General features: G+C 53.5%; 1 protein-coding gene across 3 annotated transcripts in view; it reads left to right on the top strand.

Annotated features, from left to right (window-relative positions):
- Window positions 1-27,866, top strand: part of SYNE3 (spectrin repeat containing nuclear envelope family member 3) — an 82,692-nt gene that overhangs the window by 36,152 nt on the left and 18,674 nt on the right. For 2 of the 3 annotated variants that reach the window (XM_032345180.1, XM_032345181.1), the window contains exons 3-9: window positions 5,318-5,490; window positions 6,368-6,677; window positions 14,094-14,255; window positions 16,072-16,419; window positions 20,077-20,213; window positions 21,331-21,505; window positions 27,384-27,566. In XM_032345180.1, the coding sequence (XP_032201071.1) occupies window positions 5,318-5,490; window positions 6,368-6,677; window positions 14,094-14,255; window positions 16,072-16,419; window positions 20,077-20,213; window positions 21,331-21,505; window positions 27,384-27,566 (1,488 nt within the window). Of the gene's footprint in view, window positions 1-5,115; window positions 5,191-5,317; window positions 5,491-6,367; window positions 6,678-14,093; window positions 14,256-16,071; window positions 16,420-20,076; window positions 20,214-21,330; window positions 21,506-27,383; window positions 27,567-27,866 lie in introns of those variants that run through there. The other variant, XM_032345182.1, reaches the window with a different exon arrangement.

The following is a 27,866-nucleotide window of genomic DNA, read 5'->3' as shown; positions in this document are numbered from 1 at the left end:
TATCAAGCATAGTACTCAACACAGTGCCCAGCATATGCCCAGCGTAATACCCAGCACAGTACTACACATAATACCCAGCATAGTACTCAACACAGTACTGAGCACAGTACCCACCATAGTGCCCAACTTAGTACCCAGCATAGCACTGAACATACTACCCAGCACAGTGCCCAGCACAATGCCCTGTATATTACCCACTGTAGTGCCTGGCATAATACTCAGCTCAGTGTCCAAGTCAGTACCCAACACAGTATTGCACACAGTGCCCAGCATAGCACTAAGCATAGTACCCGGCACGGTTCCTGTCTCATCCTGGCTGCATTGGTGAAAGCCCAGACTGACCCTGTTCCTCCAGCTTTCCTGTCGGGTTGTTCTCCTCTTCCCTGAGGTTTTCGTGCCATCCAGCCCCCACCAGACTGTGACTCTCACTGGCTCCTTAAGCAGGATCATTCTGTAGCTGCAGGTCGAGTGCCCCTTCCCAGCTGGCCAGCGCCTCCTGCCAAGCACTCCTGGATCTTGCCTTTGATCGGCTGTAAAAGAGCTTCCCACCAGCCAGAGAGCGTTGTCCTGACAGCAGTGAAGGAAGGTGGAATCAGCTTCTTAAATCTTAGGCCCAGCCTCCCGGCCCCAGGCCAGGAACTACCCGACTGGGTGATATTTTGGTTTGGGGGCAGATGTTTGTGCTTTGGGCCAGGAGGGGCTGGCATTCTGTCTGCCTTGGGCTTGGCCAGCTCTCCCCTGTTTGGTAGGGAAACCTCAGAGTCCCTCCCCTGCAAAGGGCAGAGGTTTGAGAGGGCTGCCGTGTCCCCTCCATCCAGCCTGCACCTCTCCCAGCAGAGGAGGCAGGAGAGCAAAGGGCCAGAGGCCTATAGGAGGTCACACCGTCAGGACACTAGGTTGTGGGAAAGGGGCCATTGTTTCCTGGGGACTTTCCAGGCCTGGTTGGCGCTCTCTCTCTCTGGGGGTGAGACTGAGCTCAGCGTCTGACCCCCCAGCCACTGGCCCCTTGGGTTTACAGAGCCAGATTCTGACGGAGACCCATTTGGGGGGCAGGTATGAGGAGGCCGCTCCCACTGCTGTGGAGAACTGTCCCGCAAGGCTCCAGGTTTCTGTGGGTTCCCAGCGCCCTTGCCTATGAAACTGCCATTAGCGGGGCACCCCTCTTGTGAGCTCAGGCTGTGGGCATTCCGTCTACTCCTCAACACTGCGGGTCAGAAATTTCAGGTCCTTCATCAAATTAGATCTCTGAGATGACAAGAAATTCATCCTGACCTTCACTGCGGAACCCCTTCTCCTGAGTGGAATGACATGGTCTGTGCAGGGGGTGGGGAATCTCCCTCAGCCCAGAACGTTCCACAGGGGCCCCCAGATCTTTAGTCCACGCTAACTTCTAGGGGGTCTTTGTCTTCCACATCACAGCCTGATACTGAGAGGGACCCAGCAGCTCTGTAGGGTTCTTTGGGGTCCTGCTGTATCCCCCTGCTTGGCCAGGCCCCAAAGCAAACAAAACCTCTTTTCCCCTCTTGGGGTAGCTCCCTGCTCTCCACTCTGCCTGTACCACCGGCCCCGATGCTCACAGACCACAGAGAGCCTGAGGAAGGAGCTTGTTTAATGTCACTCTTTGAAAATACAGGCAGGAGGACAGGCCTCTACCATCGTGATCACCGTAACTGGTAACCATTCTCCTAGGAGGTGACAAGGGCTGACACCTCTGCCCATTTGCACGTGTTGGAAAAGGCCCTACATCATATCTCAACCTTTTACAAAGTATATTAACCCAGCAATGTTTTAAGTAACTCTATTTGTTTAGATTAATGGCCTAACCCTATGAGGTAGACCAAGTGGGGATTGTTGTCACTATCTCAGGGTGTGAAAGGGAGGCCCAGAATGATCCGTTGACCTGCCTGGGGGCACACAGCCATCAGTGAAGTGGCATCTGGCGTCCCTCACCAGGTCCCAGTGCCCACCGCAGAGAAGGGTCCCAGAAAGCCAGCCCCCGGGGGCTTCATGCCGAGAAGGCTGGCAGCCAGGGAGGCAGGTGGGACAGCAAAGCTTGAGCGGTAAGCAAACGTGCTGTCACCGAACAGGGATCAAAGGTGGGAAAAGTCAGAGCTAACAGTGGACAGTTGGTAGCTGACAGTGGAGCATGGTCAGGTGATGGTGTGCCCGGGGCTCTCCCTGCATCAGGGAGTGTGACCATGACCCTGGATGGCGTCAGGCTCGCATTTTACAGGCCTGGAGAGTCTTAAGTACTGTGATGAAAGTCACGAGGTAGGAGGGAGTGGCTTTGGAATTGGAATCCAGTTGTACTTTTATTACAGAGACCACACTTTAGTGGCCACAGAAGTAAATAATGCCAGTTAATAAGGAGACGATCTGCTGTTAATCAAAGGCATGCTAATTGCTACACGTGGTGTATTAATCTGGGTCCTCCAAGAGGCCAGGGCCAAGGTGAGATAAAAGCTCAAGATGGTTTAGTACTGGGAATCCTGGCCTCAGCATCAGGGAGCAGAAAGAAACAAAAGGCACCCAAACTGGCAAAGAAGAAATCACTCTGTCTGTCTTGGCAGATCACATGATTCTCTATGTAGAAAACCTGAAAGCCTCCAGCAAAAAATTGCTAGAACTGCTACAGGAATTCAACGAAGTCACAGGATATAAAATCGGTGCACACAAGTCAGCTGCATTTCTATATACTAACAATGAAGCAGAAGAAACAGAAATCAGGGAATCGACCCCATTTATAACTACATCAAAACCCATAAGATACCTAGGAATAAACCTAACCAAAGAGGTAAAGGGTCTATACTCTGAAAACTATAGAACACTCATGAAAGAAATTGAGGGAGACTCAAAGAAGTAGAAAAACATTCCATGCTCATGGACTAGAAGAACAAACGTTAAAATGTCTGTGCTACCCGAAGCAATCTACATGTTCAATGCAATCCCTACCAAAATACTATTGACATTTTTCACAGAGCTGGAACAAACAATCCTACAATGTGTATGGAATCAGAAAGACCTCAAAGAGCGAAAGTGATGTTGAAAAAGAAACCGAAGTTGGCGGGATCACTATTCTGGACTTCAAGCTCTATCACAAAGTTGTAATCATCAAGACAGTATGGTACTGGCACAAAAACAGACACACAGATCAGTGGAACAGCATAGAGGGCCCAGAAATGGACCCACAAGTCTGTCGTCAACTCATCTTCGACAAAGCTGGGAAGAATGTCCAGTGGAAAAAAGACAGTGTCTTCAACAAATGATGTTGGGAAAATTGGACAGCCACATGCAGAAGAATGGAACTGGACCATTTCCTTACCCCACACATAAAAATAGACTCAAAATGGATGAAGGACCTCAATGTGAGACAGGAAGCCATCAAAATTCAAGAGCAGAACACAGGCAGCAACCTCTTCGACCTCAGCCACGGTAACTTCTTGCTAGACACGTCTCTGAAGGCAAGAGAAACAAAGACAAAACTGAACTATTGGGACTTCATCAAGATAAAAAAGCTTCTGCACAGAAAAGGAAATAGTCAGCAAGACTAGAAGGCAGCCTACAGAATAGCAGAAGATATTTGCAAATGTCTTATCAGAAAAAGGGCTAATATCCAAAATCTAAAAAGAACTTATCAAACTCAACATTCAAAAAAACAAAAAAACCAGTCCAGAAATGGCCAGCACACTTGCCCAGACAATTCTCCAAAGAAGACATGCAAATGGCCAACAGACACGTGAAAAAAACCATGTGCTCAACATCATTCAGCATCAGGGAAATACAGATCAAAACCACAGTGAGATACCACCTCACACCAGTTAGAATGGTGTGTTAATAAAATTAACAAGTCAGAAAACGACAGGTATTGGTGAGGATGTGGAGAAAGGTGAACCTTGCTACACTTTTGGTGGGAATGCAAGCTGGTGCAGCCACTCTGGAAAACAGCATGGAGGTTCCTCAAAAAGTCAAAAACAGAGTTACCCTATGACCCAGCAATTGCACTACTAGGTATTTATCCAAAGGATACAAACATAATGATCCAAAGGGGCACATGCCCCCCAGTGTTTATAGCAGCAATGTCCACAATAGCCAAACTATGGAAAGAGCCCAGATGTCCATGGACAGATGGATGGATAAAGAAGATGTGGTATATATATTCAATGGAATACTATGCAGCCATCAAAAGAAATGAAATCTTGCTGTTTGCAACATTATGGATGGAACTAGAGGATATTAGGCTAAGCAAAATAAGTCACAGAAAGACAAATACCACATGATTTCACTGATATGTGGAATTTAAGAAACAAAACAGGTGAACATAAGGGAAGGGAAGGAAAAGTAAAATAAGATGAAATCAGAGAGGGAGACAAACCATGAGAGACTCTTAATCATAGGAAACAAACTGAGGGTTGCTGGGGGCGGGGCTGGGTAACTGGGTGATGGGCATTGAGGAGGGCATGCTATGGAAGGAGCCCTGGGTGTTCTATGCAACTGACACATCACTAAACTCTACTTCTGAAACTAATAATAATACATTCTATGGTAATTACATTGAATTTAAATTAAAATTTTTTTTTAAATCTCAGTATGTTTGATAGGGAAACATTTATGAGAGAAAATGAGTTGGGAGCCCCATCAGGCTGGGAGGGGCAAGGTCAGTCTGACGGAGGTCCGACCCCCCAGTCCAGGGGATCCGGGAGTGTCTGGGACTGCGGTGTGGTTCTAAGGGAGCCTGGTCAGGCCGCGGGGCCTCCCGGACCAGGCACCCATCAGAGGAGCTTGCCTTGATGTTCCTGCTTGGTCCCTGGAGGGAGCAGCTGAGAGCCCTTGGTCAAGCCCACCCCCGCCAGTAGACCTGAGAGACAGATTCTCACAGCCCCATACACCGTGACATGGACCTTGCGTTTTCTCATTTTATACTGAAAAACAACAATGAAAGAAAAACTGGGGAGCTAGTTACTATAAATGACCCCATTTTACAAATGAGAAAACCAAGTCCTGGGCTCCTGGGCGCTAATGCCGCTTGTCTGAGCTCACAGAGCTGGAAATGGCCAAGTGGGAAAGGGAAGGAACTTATGACGCCATCTGACAGCTCTGCGGGGGCGTGGTCAGCTCTGAGGCTCCCTGCTTCCAACCTCAGGGCCGCTCGCTGGCTGCCCACGGTCATGGGAGAAGGAGGCAGGGGCTATGGTGAGAACCCAGCCCCGCTGACCTCCAAGGCCTGGCTCTTGCCATCATGCCAGTGTCTTGCCAAGGTTCTGTCCACTTGTACTTTCTTTGTCTCACCTCTGGAAACTGGCTTTTGTGTCCATGACAGAAACTGTGCCAGCTGGAGCCGGAGGGACGTGTAAAGGTGGACCTTGCGCTGCGGGCGGCTGAAACCCTCCTGGCGTGCTGCCATGAGGACCAGAAGCCCCCAATCCTGGCCCAGCTGAAGGACATCAAAGCCCAGTGGGAGGAGACGGTCACCTACATGATTCACTGTCACAGGTAGGGTGGCTGGGGACCCTACTGGGGACCCTCCTTGCCCACCACTGCACTGTCCTGGGGTCCTCTGCCCAGGAGACATTTCTCCAGTCCTAGGGTTGCTGGGAACAGGGCATTCTCTGGGGATTTTGGCCAGTGCTGCCTACCTCTTTCTAATTATAATCAAACTTAATGATGATAATAGACAGTAGGAGCCAGTCGTGTTTTGCCAACAATTAGTTCTTAGCAGACTTGCCGTGTGTTCGTCCTTCAGCAGAATGGCAGAGTGAAAATTAACTTGATAGCAATTTAGCCTAGATTGTCCGCCTAGACCTGGGAGCCAATGAGGGGTGGGGGATTAGACAGACCTGAGATTGCCCCTTTGTTCTGCTGTGGTGACTTGCTGTGTGGTCTTGGGAAAGTTACTTGACCTCTCTGAGCACCAGCTCCTCCCCTGGATCAGGGTGTAATCAAGTGATCCTTGAAGGTGGTTGAGAAGAGGGAAGAGGGTAACCAATGTCAAGGGCAAGGCACGGTAGGCCCCCGGTACATGGGAGCTAACAGCGTCCCCTCCATCTTTATGAAACCAGACTGGTGAGTGCCTGGGGTGACTTGGCCCGGTGCTGTGGGCTTTGCAAGCCCCTTCACTTAGAATTCCAAAGTAGTTCGATGTTGGATAGATGCTGCATAGATGAGACCATCTCCATGTTACAGATGGGGAAACTGAGGCGGGTGAGGAGTCAGGGAGATGCAGCCAGTTCATGGCCCCTCTGAACCCACATGCAGGCCCCCAGTGCGCTGCCCCCCCCCCCCGGAGCCGGGGACAAGCCCCCCTCATACTCCCGCACTCTGGACGGTATTGGATGCGGCAGTTCACAGCTTCCCGCCGCTCTGTCCGCAGCCGCATCGAGTGGGTCTGGCTCCACTGGAGCGAGTACCTGCTGGCTCGCGATGAGTTCTACCGCTGGTTCCAGAAGATGACGGTGGCACTGGAGGCCCCCGTGGAGCTGCAGGTGGGCCTGAAGGAGAAGCAGTGGCAGCTGAGCCATGCCCAGGTGCTGCTGCACAACGTGGACAACCAGGCCGTGCTCCTGGACCGGCTGCTGGAGGAGGCGGGCTCCCTGTTCAGCAGGATCGGGGACCCCAGCGTGGACGAAGAGGCTCAGAAGAGGATGAAGGCCGAGTACGGGGCGGTGAAGGCCAAAGCCCAGGTGCGTGAGGTGTGGCGGGCTCCAGCTTCGCCCCTGCGTCTTTCACCCCTGCCCTTTACCCACACAGCTAAGCACTCGCTCCCTGCGCGTCCGCCCCCCACCCCACCCCACCCCACCCCACCCTGGACATCCGCTCATGTACTCACTGTCTGCCGTGCGGCTCCCCAACACCCACTCATCCGCTGGCCCCCCGCCCTGCAGCGACCCGCCCCTGCGCCTACCCACTCCCTGTCTGTCTCCTCCCTCACTATACTACCTGACCTGCTGTTGGCTCTCCTGCCCCCCACCCCGCTGCCGCTTGCCCCGCCCCCCAGCCATGTCTCTGTGTAGGTGCCCTCCTGGCCGTCTGTTGACTCACTTCTCCGCTCAGTCGTCTCCCACCAGCCTAACCAAGCTCGTGTTCCGTAATCCCCACCTCTCCATCCGCGCACGCCCCCATCGGGGATCAGCCACCTCTCCGGACCTTCCCCCTCAATCTTTCTGCCCATTCTTTGTCCCCACCCCCACACATCGCTATATCCTTGCCCTCTTTTTAGTACAGATTTGATTGATTGATTGTTTGATTGAGAGCGTGCAAGCAGGGGGAGGGGCAGAGGGAGAGAGAGAGAATGTCAAGCAGACGCCCCGCCGAGCACGGCCCAATGGGCCCATATATTCTTGATTTTTAACCAGTCCGTTGAATTACCAATTTCAATTAGTATTTTTAAAAGAAATTGTAATTTTGTTTTATGATCTCCACTGTTCTTTCTGCCATCGTGTAAATGTTGCCCTCCGTCCGGATCGGGGCTCTATCTGTCAGCATTCTCACTGCATGCAGTTTGCAGTCGCCATCACGCAGTTCGGGTAGCTGAGGTTCCAGAGCCTGACGCTGCTGTGCGTTGGGTCTCCTGAGAGGGCAGATTATTTCCTTGGGGACTTTGTGGTTTGGAGCCGTGAGCTCGCCCCAAGCGGGACTCTGTCAGCAGAACCCCTGTGGCTGGGGCCTGGCCCCTAAGTGGCCTGTGTTTGCCTCAGCCAGGCTCCCCTGGGAATTCACCTGCGTGATTCCTCTGTTCGTGTCCATGTGTTCGCTGGGGAGTTCCTATTTCCAAACTTGAACCCCAAGCCAAAATTATTCCAGAGGCTCCTGGATCTATACTCTGAAAGGTGATTGTTTTTTGTTTGTTTGTTTGTTTCTATTTGTTTGGTTTTATTTTTATCCCAGAGCCCAAGAGGAAACCCAGACTTCTTTCTTGTATTTTGCATATGGGGAGATTTTTCTGGTTCACCCTTAAGGGTTCTGACATTGGGCATTTGCCTCCGCCTCCTCTGGGCCCAAAGTCCTACTTCCTCTTCCAGCCTTTGCACTAACCCAAGGCACACCCGTGGGTTTAACAATCTACAATCTTTGCTTGGGGTCCACGTGATGTCTCTTCCCTTGGTGTGTGCACACACGGGTCTGCGTTTAAACAACGCTTTGTTAAATTGTATGTGGCGTTTTGGGCCGTCGGTCCTGAGGAGGTATTCAGGTTTTCTAGCCTGCCATATTGCTGGGTCCTTCTGATCACAATTTAAGGACAACAGTCCTATAACTGACAGGAATCCTGGAATACCGTATCAAGAACAGGACTCCTGTCCCCGAATGCTTGGGAAGGGACCTGGGTTCCCTCCAGGCTCTGCTGCTTCCCAGCTGCGTGGCTCAGGGCAGTTCACCCTATAAGCAGCCGGGCTGAGGACTGAATGAGTTACCGGTGAGCCCTTTGCAAACTGGCAGGTGGCCTCCTAGCAGGAAGGACACCTCTGCTCTGCTTGCAATAGCAGTGAGAGTAAATAGCGACCAGGACCACTACCACAATGGAGCCTGGGACACAGCGGGGGCCAGAAGGTGTTTACAGAGTGAATGAGAGCCCCGCCCTTCAGCCTGTAGGCACACGAATCCCAAGGCCCCCCAGAGGGAAGGGACAGGAGGTGGTGGGGCAGCTGTGCCGGGGACAGAATGGTCAGGCGGGCCAGGCAGGCAGGGAGCCTGGTTCTCATATGTGAGGCCAGTTGGCCCTCCCCAAGTCCCGAGCAGCAAGGGCAGTGACTCTCCAGGTCTGCCCCTGGGGCCCCAGCAGAGAAGGCACCAGGCCCCGGGGCCTCCTCATTGTGACTTTACAGGAAACAGGTGCTGCTGTCACTCAGCAGACAGCCTCCGTGGCAGGCAGAGGACAGGAAATGGAACGTTAGGCATGGGGGTGTGTGTTTGTGTGTGTGTACGCATGTGTGCGTGTGTGTGGAGGGGGTGTGCCAGGGGCCCCGGGTGAGCACCAGACCACGGGTGGAAATGATCACCTCAGAGATCCTCATGGTCACTTCAGGGGCCCTCCCTCTCACTGGATCTGAAAGATCATAGAAAGCACGATTCTTCTTGGCGATGTCTGTCTTTTTCTAAGTCTCTTCATGTCTTTGGCCTCACCGGGTCCTTCCAGCCTTCTCTGTGGTAAATAGAGCAGGTTTGCCTGGGCCTGTTGTGCAGACTTAAACAAACAAACAAACAAACAAAAAACCCAAGTGGCAGTCCCCACTGTCCCTCTAGAAAGACCCAGAAGGTTCTAGGTGATGATCCAGCTAGGCTCTACCCCCAGCGGTGCCTCAGGTCCTCGCCCTGCACCCTTCAGGTGACCTTCAGGGTCACACGGAGAAAGTGGCAGGCAACAGCGAGTGGGAAATTTGGAGCCCCTGAGGAGGGAGCACCATGCTTCCCGCGGTGTCCAGGAGGCAGAGAGCAGCTATCAAGGTCTGTCGAGCAGAAGCTTGGGGGCTCCCATGTTTGCAGGGTGACCTGGTCCTGCGTGGAGAAGTGAATTTACCTTGGCTTCCAGCTGCTGGCTGAAGCTCACAGATGCTGGGTTTTCACTTCCCGGCCACCAGAGCCTTGGCAGCTCTGTTCCCCTGTCAGCCCGTGGTCATGGTTGGGGGAAGCTGCTGTCTCCCCCACAGTGGGCCACAGCGGACCAGAGGTGCAGGCTGGGGAGGGCCAGGGCGGTCTCGGCGAGCCGTCCGAAGGTCTCTGCAGACTTGCACGAGTGCATTGGCTGGGGCAGGAGCTGTAGCTTCTTCCAGATTCCAGAGGGGCCTGACCTCTGGAACACTGAGAATTTTTTTTTAAAGATTTTATTTATTTATTTGCCATAGAGAGACACAACGAGAGAGGGAACACAAGCAGGGGGAGTGGAAGAGGGAGAAGCAGGCTCCCCACTGACCAGAGAGCCCAATGTGCAACTTGATCCCAGGATCCCAGGATCATGACCTGAGCTGAAGGCAGATGCTTAATGATTGAGCCACTCAGGCGCCCCAAGACTCAGAATTTAGTGAGCAAATCCAACTTTGGTGCTGTCCTTAGAGATTTAACTTCCAAGCCCAAGGTCCTTGTTAGTGAAATGAGACAGAGCCCCCGCCACACAGACCCCAACCCCTGGGGCACACCCCAGCCTTGCAGCCCTAGACCACAGGAACATTCCGGAACTCTGTGCTAAGCAAGGCAGGCAACACTCCATGTCCTGGGGCCCCTGAGGCTCCTTCATGGTCCAGATGCCTCCTGTGCACCTGCCGCAGACGTTGGACAAAGGCTTCTCCTTGCATGAAGGGCTCTCCCAAGGCAGATAAGAAAGCCGTCCCCGGGCGGGCCGCTGAAATGCTCCTAACCCAGGGACAGGACGAGGCCGGGTCAGAATGCCCAGGGATCCAGGCCTGTGCTCAGGGTGGGCCTATGCGGCATCGTCCTCGTCCGCTTAGGCTGCCATCACACAACACCACAGCACAGATGTATTTCTCACAGTTTTGTAGGCTGTGAAGTCCAGGATCAAGGCACTGGCAGGTTTGGCTCCTGGTTAGGGGCCTTTCCTTGGCCTGCAGATGGCTGCCTTCTCGCTCTCATGGCAGAGAGGGGCACAGTAAGCTCTCTGCTGTCCCTTCTTCTAAGGGCACCAATCCCATCCTGGAGGCCCCATCCTCATGGCCTCAAGTGACCCTGATCTCAACGGCCCCGCCTCCAAATACCAACATGTTCAGGGATTCGGCTGCAACCCGTGAATCGGAGGGCACAGCTCCAGCTGTAGCAGACCTTCTTGCGTTAACACCTGCCTTGCCCCAGTGAAGGGTCCATTTCAACTTTTCTCAAGCTAGTCAGCCGCCCGTTGCTTTCACCCTCTGAAAATCCGTGTTTGACTTCCGATGCGTTCATTAGCAAAGCCGCCGGTGTTGAGGAGGACAGGACGACAGAGGCACTGTGGGGGCCACTCAGGGCTGTGGCCTTTGCGACCACCCCTGGAGGGAGACCCCGGACTCGAGTCACGGGCCAAGCCCTGAGGTGAGCCGTGGGGCGCACGGCCAACCCCAGCCCTGGGGAGTCAGGAAGAGAGCAGGCTGGTTGCCAGCGGGGTCCTGCTAGTTTACTACGAGGTGTTTTTTTTAACCACCCTTTATGTTTTGTGAAAGGGCCAGGCACCCAGCGGCGTCCTCCTCCCCCGGCTTCCCCAGGCGGCTCTCGAAGGGGGCGTGTCTGTCTGGCATCTGGCCGTGAATCAGAGCCATTGGCACAGACCTACAGACATCAGTCCATGCTGCCCTTGTTAATTGGTTGGGTTTTGACATTCCTGACAGCCCCGCCCGCCACAGATGGTTTAATTGTTTGGTCTGATGCGGGAAGGCTAGGCAGGCCCCCATTTGTCACCCTGTCGTCCAGCAGCGGTGCCTGCCCGGCCGTGGCTGGATGGTGCTCTGTGACCGTCTGCCTGGCACAGAGCAAGTCTGGACGCCTGCCCTTCTCGGCCGCGCTGGGCTCTGGGCGCCTGCTCAGTATCACGGAGACTTTTATTGCCTCTGCCTTCCGCGAGCGTTGGCCGGCACCTCATTGCTCACCCGCAGGGCCGCCGGCCAGCACGTTCGGGGAAGGGGGGGGGACACTTGTCACCATCGGCATCAACCCGCATTTATTCTCTGTTTGTTATTCCTGACCCAGTTTCAGAAATGAGGCTTTCCTGCGGACGGGGTAGCTCTTGGAGGGTTTTGATGGAGGCACACGATCCCGCGGGAAGGAGGAGCCAGCAGGGGAGGTGTGGAGCGGGTCACGGTCTCTTGGTCCACATTTGGAATTCGGGCGCCCATTGGCCGCTGCTGGTGATGCACCGAGCCTCGGTCCGTTACTGGGAGGCTCCCGGCTCTTCCCTGAGGGCCTTGGTCCCGTGCCTTAGTTTCCCCATCTCCAAAATGGGGATAGCTCTTCCTCCCTGCCCTGGTTGTTGCAAAGGTCTAAATGAATTACTATTCCCATTCCCAGGTTTGGTGAGGACTTTCTCAAAGGGCGGGGAAGTTTTCCGAATCCACGGGTCTGTCCACACTGGCCATTTGGGAACTTATGACTTTGTTTCGGACAGGGTCAGTGCCCTCCTGGACACTGCCTGCTCCCTGGCCGAGGAGGAGCTGAGGCCAGCAAACGAGGGCCTGTGGGCCCAGTCCGACCCATCTCCTGAGTTTGTACGGCCTGCGAGTTGAAAATGGCTTTTACCCGCTTCAAGGGAGGAAGACAAAAAACAGAATCTTTCAGGACATGTGAAATGTTACAAAATTCATATCCCAGCGTCCACATTTGAGTTTTATTGAAATACAGGCTTGCTCGACGGGTGTGTCTCTGGCGGCTGGTGAGCCGCAGCCTAGCGCTTACATAACTGCCCTACCAGATGCCGTGGCGCGGACAAGCCAGAAGACATCCAGCATCTAGTCTGCCCACCTCCGGATTGGAGCCAGGATGTTGGAATCAGGCACTGGCCGTTTAAATCTTGTCTAGAAGGCCCTTCTAGAGTTACGTGACCTCCCAGCATCAGTCTGGACGTCTGCAGAATGGGCGGGCTGGGCTCCGTAGGGAAGATAAGATCCCGCGTGTCCTGTTCCAGGCACTTAGTGGGTGCTCAGGAGAAGGAAGTCCCTCTTTCGCTCTTCTTGGCTTTCCTTGAAAACATCCCTCTGCTGGCCATACTCTATCTATGTTGATTTCTTCCTGCCATTAGGGAAGTGTTCATTCTCAGAGCCACACTGTGCGGGGCCTGGAGAGGAAGTCAGCCCGGGGCAGCCTGGTGTGTAGGGAGCCCGTGGCTCGCGGAGAAGGTGACAAGGGTGGACAAGGCCAGGGGGGAAGCACAGGACCGAGGGAAGGCCGCTCATTCAGCCTGGGGGCGGCCGGCCACGGCAGAGAGGAGGTGGGGCCTGGAGGTCGGTGTATCCAGACGGAGCTGCTCTCTTGCCCACTCCCGCTCCGCTGGGTGTGACAAGAGCACAGGGGACAGGAAGTGACAGGAGTCAAAGGCTCACGGGCATTAGGGGCTGACCAGCCACCCAGTGTGGTTCTGGGGTTCTGTGAGCTCGGAGTCATTTAACCCCACTGCACCGCAGTGAGGCGGGGACAGTCACTCACCACATGTATAGATAGGGAGACTGAGGCAGGAGGCAAGCCAGGGTTTAGGTCATGAGCAGGGGGCTCCTGAACACAGGGTGTTGACCTCAGGGCTACAGCCACATCGTGGGGTCCTGCCCTTGACCCGTAGGCTATGGCCATGAAATCTGGGCCTATGGGCAATGGGGAGCCATGGAGGGCTTTAGAGAAATGGGGCTGTGATCAGGGGTGTGTTTGAGAAAGAGAGTCCCTGGGCACACAGGTCTTACAGCAGGGACACTGCTATTTCCCTGATGACAGCCGCCCTCAGGACACCGTCTTGTCCCCGTGTGGTTAGAACAAGAGTGGGATTGTCTGCAAAGTGAGGTAACCGCAGCCCATGCCGGCAATATCACCGTACCCAGAAGGAACTGGGGGAGCCTCTGTTTATTAGCATGCCTGCAGACCCCGCTGGCCCCGTCTTGCCTTCTGGGTTTGAACCTTGACGCTTTCCTACCCAGGTGACCTTGGGCATGCGCTTTCTGAGGCGCCCCTCTGTGCCTCAGTTTCCCCATCTGTCTAGCCAAGATAAAAATAATAATAATAATAATGTCAGCTGCTGGGGTGATCAGGAGAGCTCAAGGAGATGATAATGCCCGTGAAAGTTCCTCGAGCAGTCCCCGCACCTCAGTGAGTGCTCCCGTGATGGTTCTGTGTAGTAAGAGTTGTTGTTACAGCATGCCTGTCTTGAGGGCCACCCCCAGGACATGGCAAGACAAAAACTCCTGTAGAGTTGACAGGCCCAGTGAGGACGTGCTTTGACCAAGAGTCTCTTGGTTGCTCATAAGGTAGAGGAGAGCATCTGGGACCTCTTTGCCTTCAGCAGAAGGACAGAAGGTTGGCTGCATCTCGCACCCCCTAAACACATACACACACACATACACAGAAGCAGGCAGGCAGGCCTTGAAGGCCACAGGCAGCCTGCCCAGGGGACCTTCGTAGGGGGTGACTCTCCTCCCCTCCCGCAGGACAGAGTGAATCTGCTGGAGCAGATGACCCGGGAGCATGAGCGTTTCCAGGCAGATGTGGACGAGTTCCAGCTGTGGCTGAAGGCGGTGATGGATAAGGTGAGCAGCTGTGTGGGACGCAGCTGCAAACTGTCCACCCAGCACCGGCTCTCCATGCTGCAGGTAAACTGGGCTGTGTCTCCATCGGAGGGGCCACGGAGGAAATGCTCCAGGACAGGGGTTCTGTCTGGGTTGTCATATCTTAAATAGGATGCCCTAGGGACCACAGGAGATACAAAACCCAGGGTATGCAGACCCCCACATGGGGAGGAGCTGCTTTCTGGAGATCTCTGAACCAGCAGAGCATTTGGAAACCCGAGGCCAGGGCAGCGTGGCCTCTGGACCAGTGGGTCTCAAATAGGGGACATCCCAGCGATGTCTGGAGATGGTGCTTAGGGCTGGGGGTAGAGATGCTATTGGTCTGGAGGGTGGAGGCCAGAGATGTTGTGATGCATCTTGTGTTACACACTGCAGCCCCCACAAGAGAGTGACCTCCCCCCCTGCAGGTGTCAGAATGCCATGGTAAGGAACCCTGGCATAGGCATCAGGCCTGTGGTGGTGAGAGACGTGGTCTGTTCTGGCCTTCCTGAATGGCCGTGACCTCGAATGAGCTTCTGACGTCCTCTGTAAATGGAGTGTTGGATCACCGTCAGAAATTCAAGAATCGCATTATAAGTTCTGCCACAGATCTCCAGCACCTGTACCATTTATTTCATATTTGTACTTAAGGTGACTCTTTAAAAAAAAAAACAAACACACACACACACACACACACACACAATGAACAATGACTCCAAAAAAATGTTACATGACCAGTATGAGAATATTTGCCAGACCTTATTTGTAATAGTCCCAAACTGAAAGCAACTCAGATTTTAGTCAGCGGAGTATTAGATGTTGTGGAACAGGAGAGAGATATATATATATCTCTCACAATTTAAAAAAAGAGGGACTCCTATATACAACATGGAGGACTCTAGAGGTATTTTACCGAAAGAAGCCAGTTTCCAAAGCTGATATAGTCTGTGACTTCAGATATGTGACGTTCTAGAAGCTCTGGGGATATTAGAAATTGTGGGAACAGTGTGGACCACACGGGCATGAGTGTTTCTCAAAACCCTCAGAACATTCATGCTTACGATCTGTATACTTGACCCCATGCAACGACATTTCGATAAAAAAGTAACATATTCGGAAGGCACTTTCTTTTTTTTTTTTTTTAAAAGATTTTTTATTTATTTATTTGTCAGAGAGAGAGCGAGTGAGAGCGAGCACAGGCAGACAGAGTGGAAGGCAGAGTCAGAGGGAGAAGCAGGCTCCCTGCGGAGCAAGGAGCCCGATGCGGGACTCGATCCCAGGACGCTGGGATCATGACCTGAGCCGAAGGCAGCTGCTTAACCAACTGAGCCACCCAGGCGTCCCATGGAAGGCACTTTCAAACAAAAGAGATTGAAAGGTGTTTCTATAAATTTGTTTTTCGTTAAAAGTGAATGAACATTGTATTTGAAAGGAAAATGGAGCTCATTGTCGTGAATGGAAGGCCAGCGCTCGCTCATAATTAGTAGATGACCATGCAAATGAATATAATGAAACCAAACAGGTCACTAGGCTCTGTTTGCCCTCCTACTTCTGAGGCTGCCTTTGTCCTCATTAAAATCGAAGATCAACAAACACCAGAGAGGGTTAAAGACAGAAACACCCAACAGATTTTCTCCTGGACTTAATCAAATGGGTATAAAAGGCAAGGGAAGGGCATTGCGAGTCAACCCCATTTAAGGCAGACAGCGCACTCCTTGGAAAGGCGTCCTGGACCCTAACCTGGGAGTCTAGGGATGGGCGTTTAACGTGACATTCCCAGGGGCTCTGGGAAATGTGGCAGATCCTCTCTCTCCCTGCTCATGTCTTTCTCTGCCCGCTCCCTGCTCCCCCCTCCCCGTAGGACATCGCTAATGAGTTCCCGAGGGCTGAGACATCCTTGAGGCGGCTGGAGGAGCAGGCTGTGGGCATCATCCAGAACACGTCCCCTCTGGGTGCAGACAGGATCGCCGGGGAGCTGGAGGACATGCGCAGGGTTCTGGAGAAGCTGCACGTCCTCTGTGGGGAGGAGGAGGGCCGGCTGCAGGGCCTGCTCAGGTCCATGGGAGCCTGTGAGCAGCAGCGGCGGCAGCTGGAGGCCGAGCTGGGAGAGTTCCAGAAGGACCTCCAGAGGCTGGCCGAGGAGGGCCTGGAGCCCCCCACGAAGGCGGGAACCGAGGACGACCTGGTGGCCCGCTGGAGACGCTACTCGGTAAGCAGAATTTGGCGAAGATATGGACCATCCGGGGGCTGTGTGTGCCTCGGGGCCTCACCTCAGGGCCTCACCATGTGGAGCTCTCTTGCCTAGGGGGGAGAATCAAGCTAAGCCTTAAGCACACTCACTCTGATTTCCCTGGATCTTCGGGAACCTGGATTCCCTGGGTGTTAATACACAAGTTGGGTGTTTGTACCCATTTTCCAGATGAGGAAACTGAGGCCCAGAGAGATTTCCCCTCTCCAGCCCCGACCTCCCCAGGATCACACGATGACCCAGAGGCGGACTGGCTTTGAGTTTGCCGCTCCGTTGCCCAGTGGTGGGATGTGGCATGGGCTTCCTGAGCCCGGAGCAGGGAGAGTTAGGTCAGAGGGCACGTGCTTCAGTGTAGAGATGCTGGGGTCCTGGGGAGACCTCACAGACAGTGCCTATCCTGGGAGGGTGGGCTGGCTTCCCACCCAGCCAAGAGTGTGCAGTCGGAGTGCATCCGCCTTCCTCCCGCCCGTGTGCGCACTCAGTGGGTCTGACTTCCGCCCAGAGAGACTTTTTTTTTTTAAAGATTTTATTTATTTATTTGACAGAGAGAGATCACAAGTAGGCAGAGAGGCAGGCAGAGAGAGAGAGAGAGAGGAGGAAGCAGGCTCCCCGCTGAGCAGAGAGCCCGATGCGGGACTCGATCCCAGGACCCTGAGATCATGACCTGAGCCGAAGGCAGCAGCCCAACCCACTGAGCCACCCAGGCACCCCCCCAGAGAGACTTTTAAAGGATTCCCACGTCCCCGACTCCTGTCTTCACTCACTCACTCACCGGGTCCGCGCCGCGCTAGTGCCGTGGCGGGAAACGTCTAACAGAAAAGCTGCCCACATCCCACCTCCAGTCTGCATTGTCGCTCGGTTTCTTTCTCTTCCTCTTGCCCATATTCAGACATGTTTTTGTGTGGGGAGAAACAAGACACATAGGCCTTAGGGCTCGTCGAGCCTCGTAGCAGAGCAGCTTCCACTGTGGCGACCAGCTCTGTCCAGAGGGAACGGGTTCCTCTTTAGGACCATTTGCCTGGCACAGGTGGAGGTGGCGAGTGCAGGGGTCAAGGGTGTGGGCTTTCGGGTCAGACTGCTGGGGCACAGATCCTGCTTTCTCTCCTTGCGTGGTCTTAGGAGAAGTGCTTTAACCCTCCGTTGTATGCAGAACAGAAATGACCAGGTGAAAACTTAAAAAGTGCTTAGCATTCACCTGCCAACGCCAGTGCTCAAGGAGGACCAGTTCGGGAAGAAAGGCCTAGAAAGCCCTGCCACTGTCCTATCATGACAGCTCCTTGCCTGCGCCCGGCTGTGTGTCAGGAAGCCTGTCCCGAGGCAGGAGCCTGACCACCTCCCTATGAGCTCTCTGCCCCACCTGGTTCCAATGTTTTCTCAATTACAATCAAGTCATGACTCACCGAAATCAATGAAAAACGGAAGTTTGGAGTTTATGACTCAACACGTCTGTTCTTGAGTGAACACTCACACAGCTGCTGTTTGACTTATCTGTATTCTGTAGGAAGGAGTAGGCACACACACCTGACCTGCTCCACGCCAACCATCGGAGTTGGGGGCGCAGAGGGGGCCTCTGCCACGAGGCCCATGGAACCCCCCGGGTTTGTCCGGGAGCCACCATGGCCCGGCAGAGCACGTGAAAGGTGGAGGACACTTGCACCCTGCACCAAGAAGGAAATGTGGACTGTTCCCTCTCCCGAGAAACAGGCAAACTTCAGAGAAGCACAGGGTGTCAGGCCCCAGGTGAACGGGGGACGTGCTCATCTTCAAACCGATGCGATGTAGTCATTGCTTACCTGGCGTGCTGAGTGCTTGATCTGCTTTTATAGGTGGGGAAACCGAGGCTATTCAGGAGTTGAAGACTAGCCTGTGGTTGTGCACTCTACAGGTGGAGGCAGGGATTTGAACTCGAACCTAGACAGTCGGACTCCAGAGCACACGCTTCTAGCCCTCAACTCCCAGTTTTAGGAAATTAGCACAGTGAGAGACAAGGACCAGGAACGAGGACACTGGAGCTCAGATGGGCTGGGACCGCCTGGCCTCTCTGCGGGCAGACCCAAGACCCGTCCCCACGGAGAACGGGGGCCGGGAGTGGTCTGCCGCATCCCCAGGAGGACCGGGCGGGACCGTTCATCCACTTCAGGGAGACTTTTAGCAGCTGAGGTTGAAGTCAGAGCAGTTTCGTGTCTAACCCAGCCTTGACCACAGCTGCTTCACACGGCCCCCCTCGTGGGCATCCCAACAATGCAGCCACTAAAGATGCCCACCTCATGGGTGCAGAAAGGGCACGGCCCCCTTATTTCACAAGGAGGGCAGCTCTGTCTAACGAGGAGCATGGCTGAGCCAGACCAGCGTGTGGGCAGGCAGCCTCCACCCTGGGTCCCTGCTGGTCCGTCCCTGGTCACTGGATGTTTCTGTGACCTGCTGGGCCCCACATTGACTCTTGACTGTCGTGGGGTCTGGACGGGCCTTTCTCTCGAAGCAGCCCACGGTTCTGCTCCTCACTGCAGACCCCTGCCCGGCTTCGGCCAAGGCTCTCTTGTCCGCAGGCCGGCCAGCCTTCCAGGGAGCTGGTGTGCGGGGCTTCCTCGTGACTGGCTCGGAAACTGCGAGTTCACACACACCAGTTGTATCTTCCTCTTCTATGAAAACATGCACAGATTTCGTTACATTTGCTTCGTAACTGAATACAGACAAGAATAATTTGGAGCCTGAGTCAGGCTGCCCAGGCAGATTCCGCAGCCCACTGCCTGCACAGCCTTCCCTCCTGCCCCTGCCCTTGCTCCCTTGAGCTCCCTGCAGGTCCCAGGTCACTTGTGGTTCACCCAAGACTGAGGCTGCCTGGAGCTGCTGCTGGTCCCTGTGAGTGAACGATCTGGACCAAGGCTCAAGCTTGCGTGTGGGGCAGCTGGGGAGCGGCACGGCTAGACTCCTGCTCTGTACCCAGTGCCTGGTCCAGTGGGTGTCCCCATTTTAGCAGTGAGGGAACAGCCCGAGGTTGCCCAGCTAGGAAGGGGCTGAGGGGGTTTCCCAGACAGCCTGTGCCATGCCAAAGCCCAGCACTTTCCACTACCCCATCTCTTCTCCTACTGAGCATAGGCCCAGCAAGCATCAAGGTCAAGGTCAGTCTGCCAATAACGAACCAGATCCACAAAGCACCTCAGACTGTTGTTTTCCTCTAATGCTGCAGAGTCTCAGAGCTGGAGGGGCCCAGCTCCCATGTCAGGTCCACGGCTTACTGGCCCCATGACCAGCAGAAAACTCTTAGCCAGAGCTTCCCTTGGCTGTTCCGTGGGGACCCAGATAATTACTTCCCAGGGCCTTTGCCCAGCTTCAGTGAATGGGACACCCAGAACACTCGGCGGGTGCTGCGTTCCCAAGGTATTCGTTATTGGTGTTATTAGGTGCGGGTCCTCACGACAACACTGAGGTCAGTGATGATAGAGACAAAAACCAGGGTGGTGAGAGCAAATGCCAAAGTCAGGGCCCAGAGCAGGAGAGCAAAGGCTGAGCTTCTGGAGACCCCAGTCCCTGCCCCGGGTGACGGGCTTCTCCCGCCGGCCGCACTCTTCCTCCATCGCTGACTCTCCCGCGTCCCTCTGGTTTGGTCTGTGTGCGCAGGCGACACGGATGGCCCTCGCGGCCGAAGAGCCCCGGGTGGCCCGGCTGCAGGCCCAGCTGAAGGAGCTCATCGCCCTCTCCTGTGAGCCGCAGCCGCTCTCCGACAGCGTGGTCGCTGCCCTCCAGGAGTTCCAGAGGTATCCGCACCGAGGGAGGCGGGACTCAGGGAGTGCCTTGAACCCCACGCGCAAGGGGGGCTTCTGACTGCATCAAAGGCCATCGCCGGGAAACGTGCTTGCTTTCTCTTACAATCTGGGAACTCTAACATAATTCTGGTGCCCCTCAATCCCTGGGACTTTGCTCCCAGAAGGACTGGGCTTGGCTTTGTTCCAGGAGGCGTGGCTCATTCACCGATTTCCATCCTGTCTCCGTGTAGCTTCGCCCTGGGGAGGCGTCCCCCAAGTCATGGCCCAAAGGGAGGGCTTTTGGGTAGACAAACACCACCTCCCTGCCTGCAGACGGTGCTGACTCAGCATCCGAGCCTGTCTTCAGACTAGCCTCTACCTCCCCCTCGGCCCATGGGCTCAGGCAGAGCTGGGGCTCCAGTGTCCTAGCTCAGCCAAGACCAGCAGATCAGAGCGCACCGCACGCTGGAGCCGAGCACAGTGCCAGTTTGCAGCCTGTAGCTCTTTTTGCTCCACGAGCCTCCGAAGGGTTGTGAACACAGCACACTGTCCACGTATCCACAGCACCTCTCTTACCTCCACCTGACACACAGGCTCCTTCTGAATGAACTCAGGGGCTCCCCACTTGCTGTACATCTGTACCTCGGAGCAGGGGCCTGGGATCCCCTGCGGGAAGCTAAGGCCGTGGCAGGGCCGTGGACTTCTTCTGCACCGCTAGCCGAGGGACTCCCCTCCAGCTTCTCCTGCTGAGGTTTTACATGCTAGCTCTCTGTGATTGGATGTCGTAGTTGAGAGATTATTTCTAGAAGTTATTAGGGCCCAGGATGATGGTCTCTCACTCAGGAAGGGATTTTGCTTTAGCTTCCACAAGGTGCCTGGGGTTGAGCTGGACCAGGCCAGGGGCTCCATGATTCCTCTTCAAGGCTTGAGGTTCTTGGGTCGGGAGGCTGGGCTGCAGGTCTGTCTGAGAACTGGCTTCCCTCCAGCGCACATTAATCCAGCCGAAGGCCCCATAGCCACGCCCAGCAGGCTGCGGGAACGCGTGCGCTGGGCTCCCCGGGAGTCGCCTCAGTTCTGAACTGACCCCACTCTCTCCTCTTTCCGTGTCTCCCCTCTGTGGCCCTCACAGCCTGAAGGGGCAGAGCGCCAAACTTCACAATGCCACGGGGCTGGAGCTGTGGCAGCGTTTCCAGCGGCCCCTACAGGATCTGCAGCTGTGGAGGGCCCTGGCGCAGAGGCTCCTGGACATCACCGCCAGCCTGCCAGACCTGCCCGCCATTCACACCTTCCTGCCCCAGATCGAGGTAAGCAGGTCCTGCCAGGACGGCTGACCAGTGCAGGGGGGAGGAGGGAGGCCACACCCACTAGGCACGACACCACAGCCCTACTTCCAGTGAAAGGCGTGTTCCTGGGTGCTCCAGGAATCTGGGCAAAGTTCATCGTACCCCTGCCTGGCAAGTTCTAAGTAGACACAGGAAATGTCATCAGCGACCAAGGTCATCCTCAATTCTTGGGTAGAAGGCAAAGTCTGGTAGCTGGTGTGACCACAGGACTTTGTACCGACTCTCCCACACCCCTTCCATCCTGGATCCTCCTGCAGACAGTCCTCTGGGGGAAGCATGAGCAATTTTGAGGGAGGGCATGTGAGGCCATTACCTTTACTGCATGGGCATCAGTTAGGAGGCATGTGACAAGTGACAGAAATTCTGACCAACGGCAGCTTAAAACCCAGACACTTTCAGGTGGTTCAGGACTGGCTTGACAGATCAACAGTATCTTCTGGGACCCAGGCTCTTTCTAGCTCAAAGCCGCATCTTCGCTCATGGCCCCAAGACGGCTGCCACCACAGCAAGCTTGCATCTTCCCATGAACAACATCTTGTTCAGGAAGGAACAGCATGGGGACAAAAAGGCTTTCTCTATTCACCATTTTGAACAGGGAGGCAAACCCTCCTTCCAGAAGCCCCAGGGGATTCCTTACAGCTCAGTTGCCAGATCACATGACTTTCCCTGGGCCCATCACTGGTTGAGAATGATGGGTTTGCCAGGACTGGTTTATACCAAACAGACTGTTTGGTATCAAACGTGATTAAAGAAGACAGTTGAGAAGAGACAAACCAACTTTGTTTAACGCTTCATGAAGCGGACAGCCTCCTTTTGGAGAACTGCAAAATGGGGCAGACAGCAGGAAGGTTTAATAGGATAAAGAATGAAGAACAAGGAAAAGACAGATAGAAAACCTCTGACAGGCTGACGGTCAGCCTTGTTTGGGTTGAGAAGGCCAAGAGTTGGCTTGACGTTTGGGGATCGCAGGCTAGATACACTGTGTTTCTGGTCAAGCTGAGCATTTACGGGGAATCAGAACTTATCTGAAAGTTTCACTTTGTTGCCTTGGCATCCAGGGTGAAGGAAGACCCATCTTGGCCCTAGAAACTTATTTCAGCACCTGTAACCGGGCACTTTGCCATCCGGACACAATGCTGGTTGTTGGGTGAGCAAGAAGGAGGAATGAGTGTTGGGCGAGCAGACCTCAGCGTCTACCACAAACGCCTGTCAACATGGCAGCTCTGATTAGCCCGTCAATGCTGCCCGATGGTACCCAGTGGAGCTCTGAAGTCCATGAAATACTTTCAAGCATTTTAGTCCATAAAATACTAGGTCCGGGGAGTCTAAGACACACTGAATGGGAGGAGATGCAAAAGAATGTCAGATACAAGCCTCACCTTATATTAATTTTCATTCTGGTTATGAAAGTCATGCCTGCTTGGAGATGTGAAGATTTGTGAAGAAGGAAGCAGAAAGCGTCCGCAATCCCATGCACCCTAGGACCACTCTTAACACGTGGAGGGACACAACATCACATTTTCTATCCAACCTGGTATTTCTAGAGGCCCTTCAACACACATAAAATTCACTTGGGGAGGCCTGAGGATCTTACATGTGTTGGAAAAATCAATTTTAGGTCAGACAATCCCAAATAATAACCTTTATATCTGTTGAAAATCCATCTAGCCATTTCTATGCAGTATGGTCACCATTAGACAGAAGCCTTAAATAATACATGACAATTTTTGTGTATTTGGAATCATGTTTTATAGTTGTGTATTCTGATATTTGTAGTTGGCCCATCTGAGCTTTCTCTTGGCATCATTTAAAATGGTTCAGGGAGACCCATGATAATCAGAGTGTCAAAACTTTAAAGAAAGAATCTTAAAAGCAGCAAGAGAAAAATAATGTGTTACGGATAAGGGAAACTTCATGAACTATTGGCAAATTTTTCAGCAGAAACTGGGCAGAGGGTCTGAATGGCGTTTTTCCAAAGAAAACAACCAGATGGCCAACAGGCATATGAAAAGGTACTCAATGTCGCTCATCATCTGGGCAGTGTATCTCACCACCACAGTGAGATAGTACCTGTCAGAATGGCTAGCATCAGATGATGAGAGATAACAAGCATCAGTGAGGATGTCAAGGAAAGGGAACCCTTGAGCACTCTCAGTGGGAGTATAAATTGGTGCAGCCATGGTGGAAAACAGTATGAAAGTTCCTCAAAAAATTAAAAATAGAACTACTTTATGATTCAGCAATTCCACTTCCAGGTATTTATCTAAAGAAAACAAAAATACTACTTTGAAAAGATATCTGCATCTCCTTGTTCATGACATCATTATTTACAATAGCCAACGCCTGAAAACAACCGAAGGGTCCCCTGATGGGCGAATGGATAAAAGCAGATGTGATAGATAGGTCCGAGCATACATGATGGAATGCTACTCAGCCATAAAAAAGAATAAAACCTTGCCACTGAAAGTAACATGGATGGATCTTGGGACATTACATTAAATGAAACAAGTCAAGCCAAGAGAGACAAATACCACACGATCCCATCTCTATGTGGAATCTCAAAAAAAAAAAAAAAAAAAAAAACAAAACTTGTAGATATAGAGAACAGAATGGTGGTGGCCAATGGGGTGGGGTGTCGGGAATAGGCAAAATGGGTGAAGGGGGTCAAGGGGTATAAATTTGCAGTTACGGAATAAATAAGTCATGGGCTGTTAGGTTCAGCATGGTGCCTATAGTCATTATCGTAGTGCATAGTGAAAGTTGCCAAAAGAGTAAATCTTAAAAGCTCTCATTGTCAGGGTGCCTGGGTGGCTCTGCCTTCTGCTCAGGTCATGATTCCAGAGTCCTGGGATCGAGCCCCGCTTCGGGCTCTCTGCTCAGTAGGGAACCTGCTTCTCCTCCTCTCTCTGCCTGCCTCTCTGCCTACTGTGATCCTTGTCTGCCAAATAAATAAATAAGTAAATAAAATCTTTAAAAAAAAAACCATTGTCATAAAGAAAAAATAATCATAACTTTCTGTGGTGACAGATGGTGCTAGATTTCGTGTGGCGATCATTTTCACAGTGTACACAAATACCTAATCACTATATTGTGCATCTGAAATTAATATGTTATAGGTCTATTATACTTCAACTAAACAAATTTTAAGGAAAAAAGATAAAATGTTTCCAAAAAGTCATCACTTTAAATGGCTGCATAATATGCTTTTCCTTTCTTACAATATTTAGGTTGCTTCCAGTTTTCCTTCTCATCATTTGTATATGTTGAATATCCATGTACAGATTTTGGTCTCCATTTCCATCATTTTCCTCCTCATGTTGCTGTTGAGGGACCAGAGCCAGAGAGAAGTTAGGGTGTTTGTTCAAGGTCAGGCAGAGGCACTCAATTTCAAGGTCACTCGAGAGGCAGAGCTGAGACTAGAATGGTGGATTCTAGCCTCTTATGTTCTTATTTCTGCTATTACTTGGGTCCTGGGAAGATATTTGTGAAGCAAGCAGGACAATTAAATCATTATCCTTTGACTGTTAAGGAAACTGTGTCCCAGAGAGGGGAAGGCTCTTACTCAAGGTCACACAGCAACAGTGTCAGGGCTGGCTTTGATTCAGCGACAGGTGCTTTTCCCACTAGATCCCAGTTGTGTTTCCATCTTGTCCATCTCCCTGGGGCAGAAAGCTAACCAGGACCTATGCCAGGCCGGGGGTGGGGGTAGGTACCGTCTTCCTAGAATGTGATTCAGGACCCCCAGGCCAGGAGTTTCATAGAGCAGTCTATTGGAATATCGGGCAGGACTGTGGTTTGTCCGTGTTTAAATGCTGTTTGCTGGCTGCGAACATGTCTTAGATTGCACTCACCAGCCTTTCCCAGGAAGCATGGGTTTCACGGGCCAGGAACAGGCTGCCAGCCCTATATTTCTTGACTCAACTCCTACACTGAGCCTCAGAGTAGCCTATGGAACCGCAAAGTTCCTCTGAAACCGAGACACCAGGCCCCAACATTGGACGTGGCTGAAATACTTGTTTTCGGGGGTAATTGTAACAAGTCCCCAAACTTGGTATATTAGAGCAGCAGAACCTCATTTTCTCATGGTTCTGGAGACAGCAAGGCCACGATCAGGCTGTCCAGGGGGTCATGCTATCTCTGAAGCCTCTAGAGGAGAAGGCTTCCCTGCTTCTTCTATCACCTGGTGGTTGCTGGCGGTTGTTGATGTCGGCTGGCCTGCAGACCCACCCTTCCAGTCTCAGCCTCTGGGGTCACGTGGACAGCTTCTCCCCTTCTCTTCCGTCTGCGCATGTGTATCTGGGTCCAGAGTTCCCCTTTTAGTAATGCACAGGTCACCCTGAATGAGGGTCCCCCTAATGACCTCATTTCAACTTAGTAACCTCAGTAAAGACCCTATCTCCAAATACAGCAACATTCGGAGGTAGTTGGGGATGGTGGCTACCACGACTTCCTATCTTTTGGCGGGGGATGCAGCTCATCCCGGAAGAGCTGGTGTACTGACCCCAGCTGAGAAGGGCCGTGTGCTAGCGTGTGCCCGCTGTGGGCTGTGCACCGTGTTAAATGCTGGCTGGGTCTCCCCTCATGTCAGCCTCATCCAGCCCCGTGAGTTGGGTGTGACTTCGCCTATTTTACAGATGAGGAAACTGAGTCTCGGAGCTACCCAAGGCCTCCCAGTTAGTACAGAATTCACACTCACAATGGCGACTCCTCAGCTGGAATTTGTGACCCCTGTGGTATGGTGTCCAGGTTTGCTGAAAAGGGAGTGCCGGTCACCCCCTCCCTAAAGAGGCTTGTCCTCTGTGTGGCCGATCACCAACCACAGGCCCTCGTGGGAAGGTTACACCAGTTCAGCTGTGTCAGCCGTGTTTGTGCTGCCCTTCCTCCAGGGACCCTCGCTGCCCTCCCAGGGCTGTTGGAAAAACTGCCTCCTCTGGGAGCCTTCTTGGATTTCCCCAACTAGGAGTGTTCAGCTCTGCCTTGAACACCCAGATGGCTCTGTAGAAACTTGTGGGGAAGTGATCACTTTCTCCTTGGATTAGAGTTACCTACCGGGCCGGGGGGATCTTCATTCTTCCTTCCCAGCTCCCTGACTAGCTCAGTATCTCAGTAATGTCACAGGTATAAAACGGAAGGACTCTGCCAGCTAACACCAAGACCCCTGTGGGGGCCCTCAGAGCCACAAGAGGTGCTTACCCCAAACAGCAAATTAATCAGCAGGAACCTGAGGTTTGGCCCAGGGCTTTGGGGCAGGAGGAGGGAGCATAGGCTGGGGATGTGGTCAGGGCAGGCTTCCTGGAAGAGGTGGGGCCTGGGCTGTGCCGGGTCTGGCTGCAGCTGCATGGGAGCCAGCTTCTCATCACATGGGTCTCCTTTAGGCCCTCCCTCACCTGGCGAGCTCCCACACAGCGAAATTCCACACTGTCGTCACCTCTTCCGGGGGAGCCTTCCTGAATTCCAACCGACCACGCTCCCCGAGGCCCCCTAGACCTTCAGAATGTCCTAAACAGCGCCCAGGGGGTAGGCCCATTGCTGTCAGTGATGAGGTTGGAGGGGGCGGTCATTGAGGAAAGGATCACTGGACCATGGCAGTGGGGATGGCTGGAGAGGAGGTAGACTTCTTGCCCAGGTTTTGGTGATTAGATGGAAGTTGGGGGGGTGAGAGCGGATTGCGGTGACCCTGAAATGCAGGGCCTCCCCAACGTGTTCTGACATCCCCTCCGCTCCCGGTACGAAAGGCGCACATCCTATGGGGCGGGGGCGCGGGGGCAGCAGGACAGCCTCCCAGTGAGCACCTGCCCTGGCCGGCCTCTGGGGTTACCGGACGCCTCGTCTGCCGTAGGCGGCGCTGGCCGAGAGCTCGCGCTTGAAGGAGCAGCTGACGGGGCTGCAGCTGAAGAAGGACTTGCTGCAGAGCATCTTCGGCCCGGACAGAGCCACGGCCCTCCTGGAGCAGGTGGCGAGCTCTGTGCGGGACAGGGACCTGCTGCACAACAGCCTTCTGCAGAGGAAAAGCAAGCTGCAGGTGGGTGTCCCGGGCCACCCACTGGGCACCAGCCCATCTGGGGAGGGAGGGGGGTGGCCTTCCTTCCTGCCTCAGCGGCACCACCAGCTGCCAGTGGCCTGCCCTCTCCCTTCGTCCCCATGGCCTCAGCTCCTCATCTGTACACCGGATGTGATGAACGAGCGAGCCTTCTAACTGGTGTCCTGGGCACCTGCCATTCCCTCCTCTGCCCCCCAAACCCGTCTACACTGCTGTCACACAGAACTGGCTTCCCCGGGGTTGGGGTGCAGGAGTGTCAAAGGAGATTTCTGTACTAGAGAG

The sequence above is a fragment of the Mustela erminea genome, chromosome 5, assembly GCF_009829155.1.
Source record: "Mustela erminea isolate mMusErm1 chromosome 5, mMusErm1.Pri, whole genome shotgun sequence".
Taxonomy (NCBI): domain Eukaryota; kingdom Metazoa; phylum Chordata; class Mammalia; order Carnivora; family Mustelidae; genus Mustela; species Mustela erminea.
The sequence above is the reverse complement of the archived record's forward strand: the minus strand, read 5'-3'. Positions and strand labels throughout refer to the sequence as shown.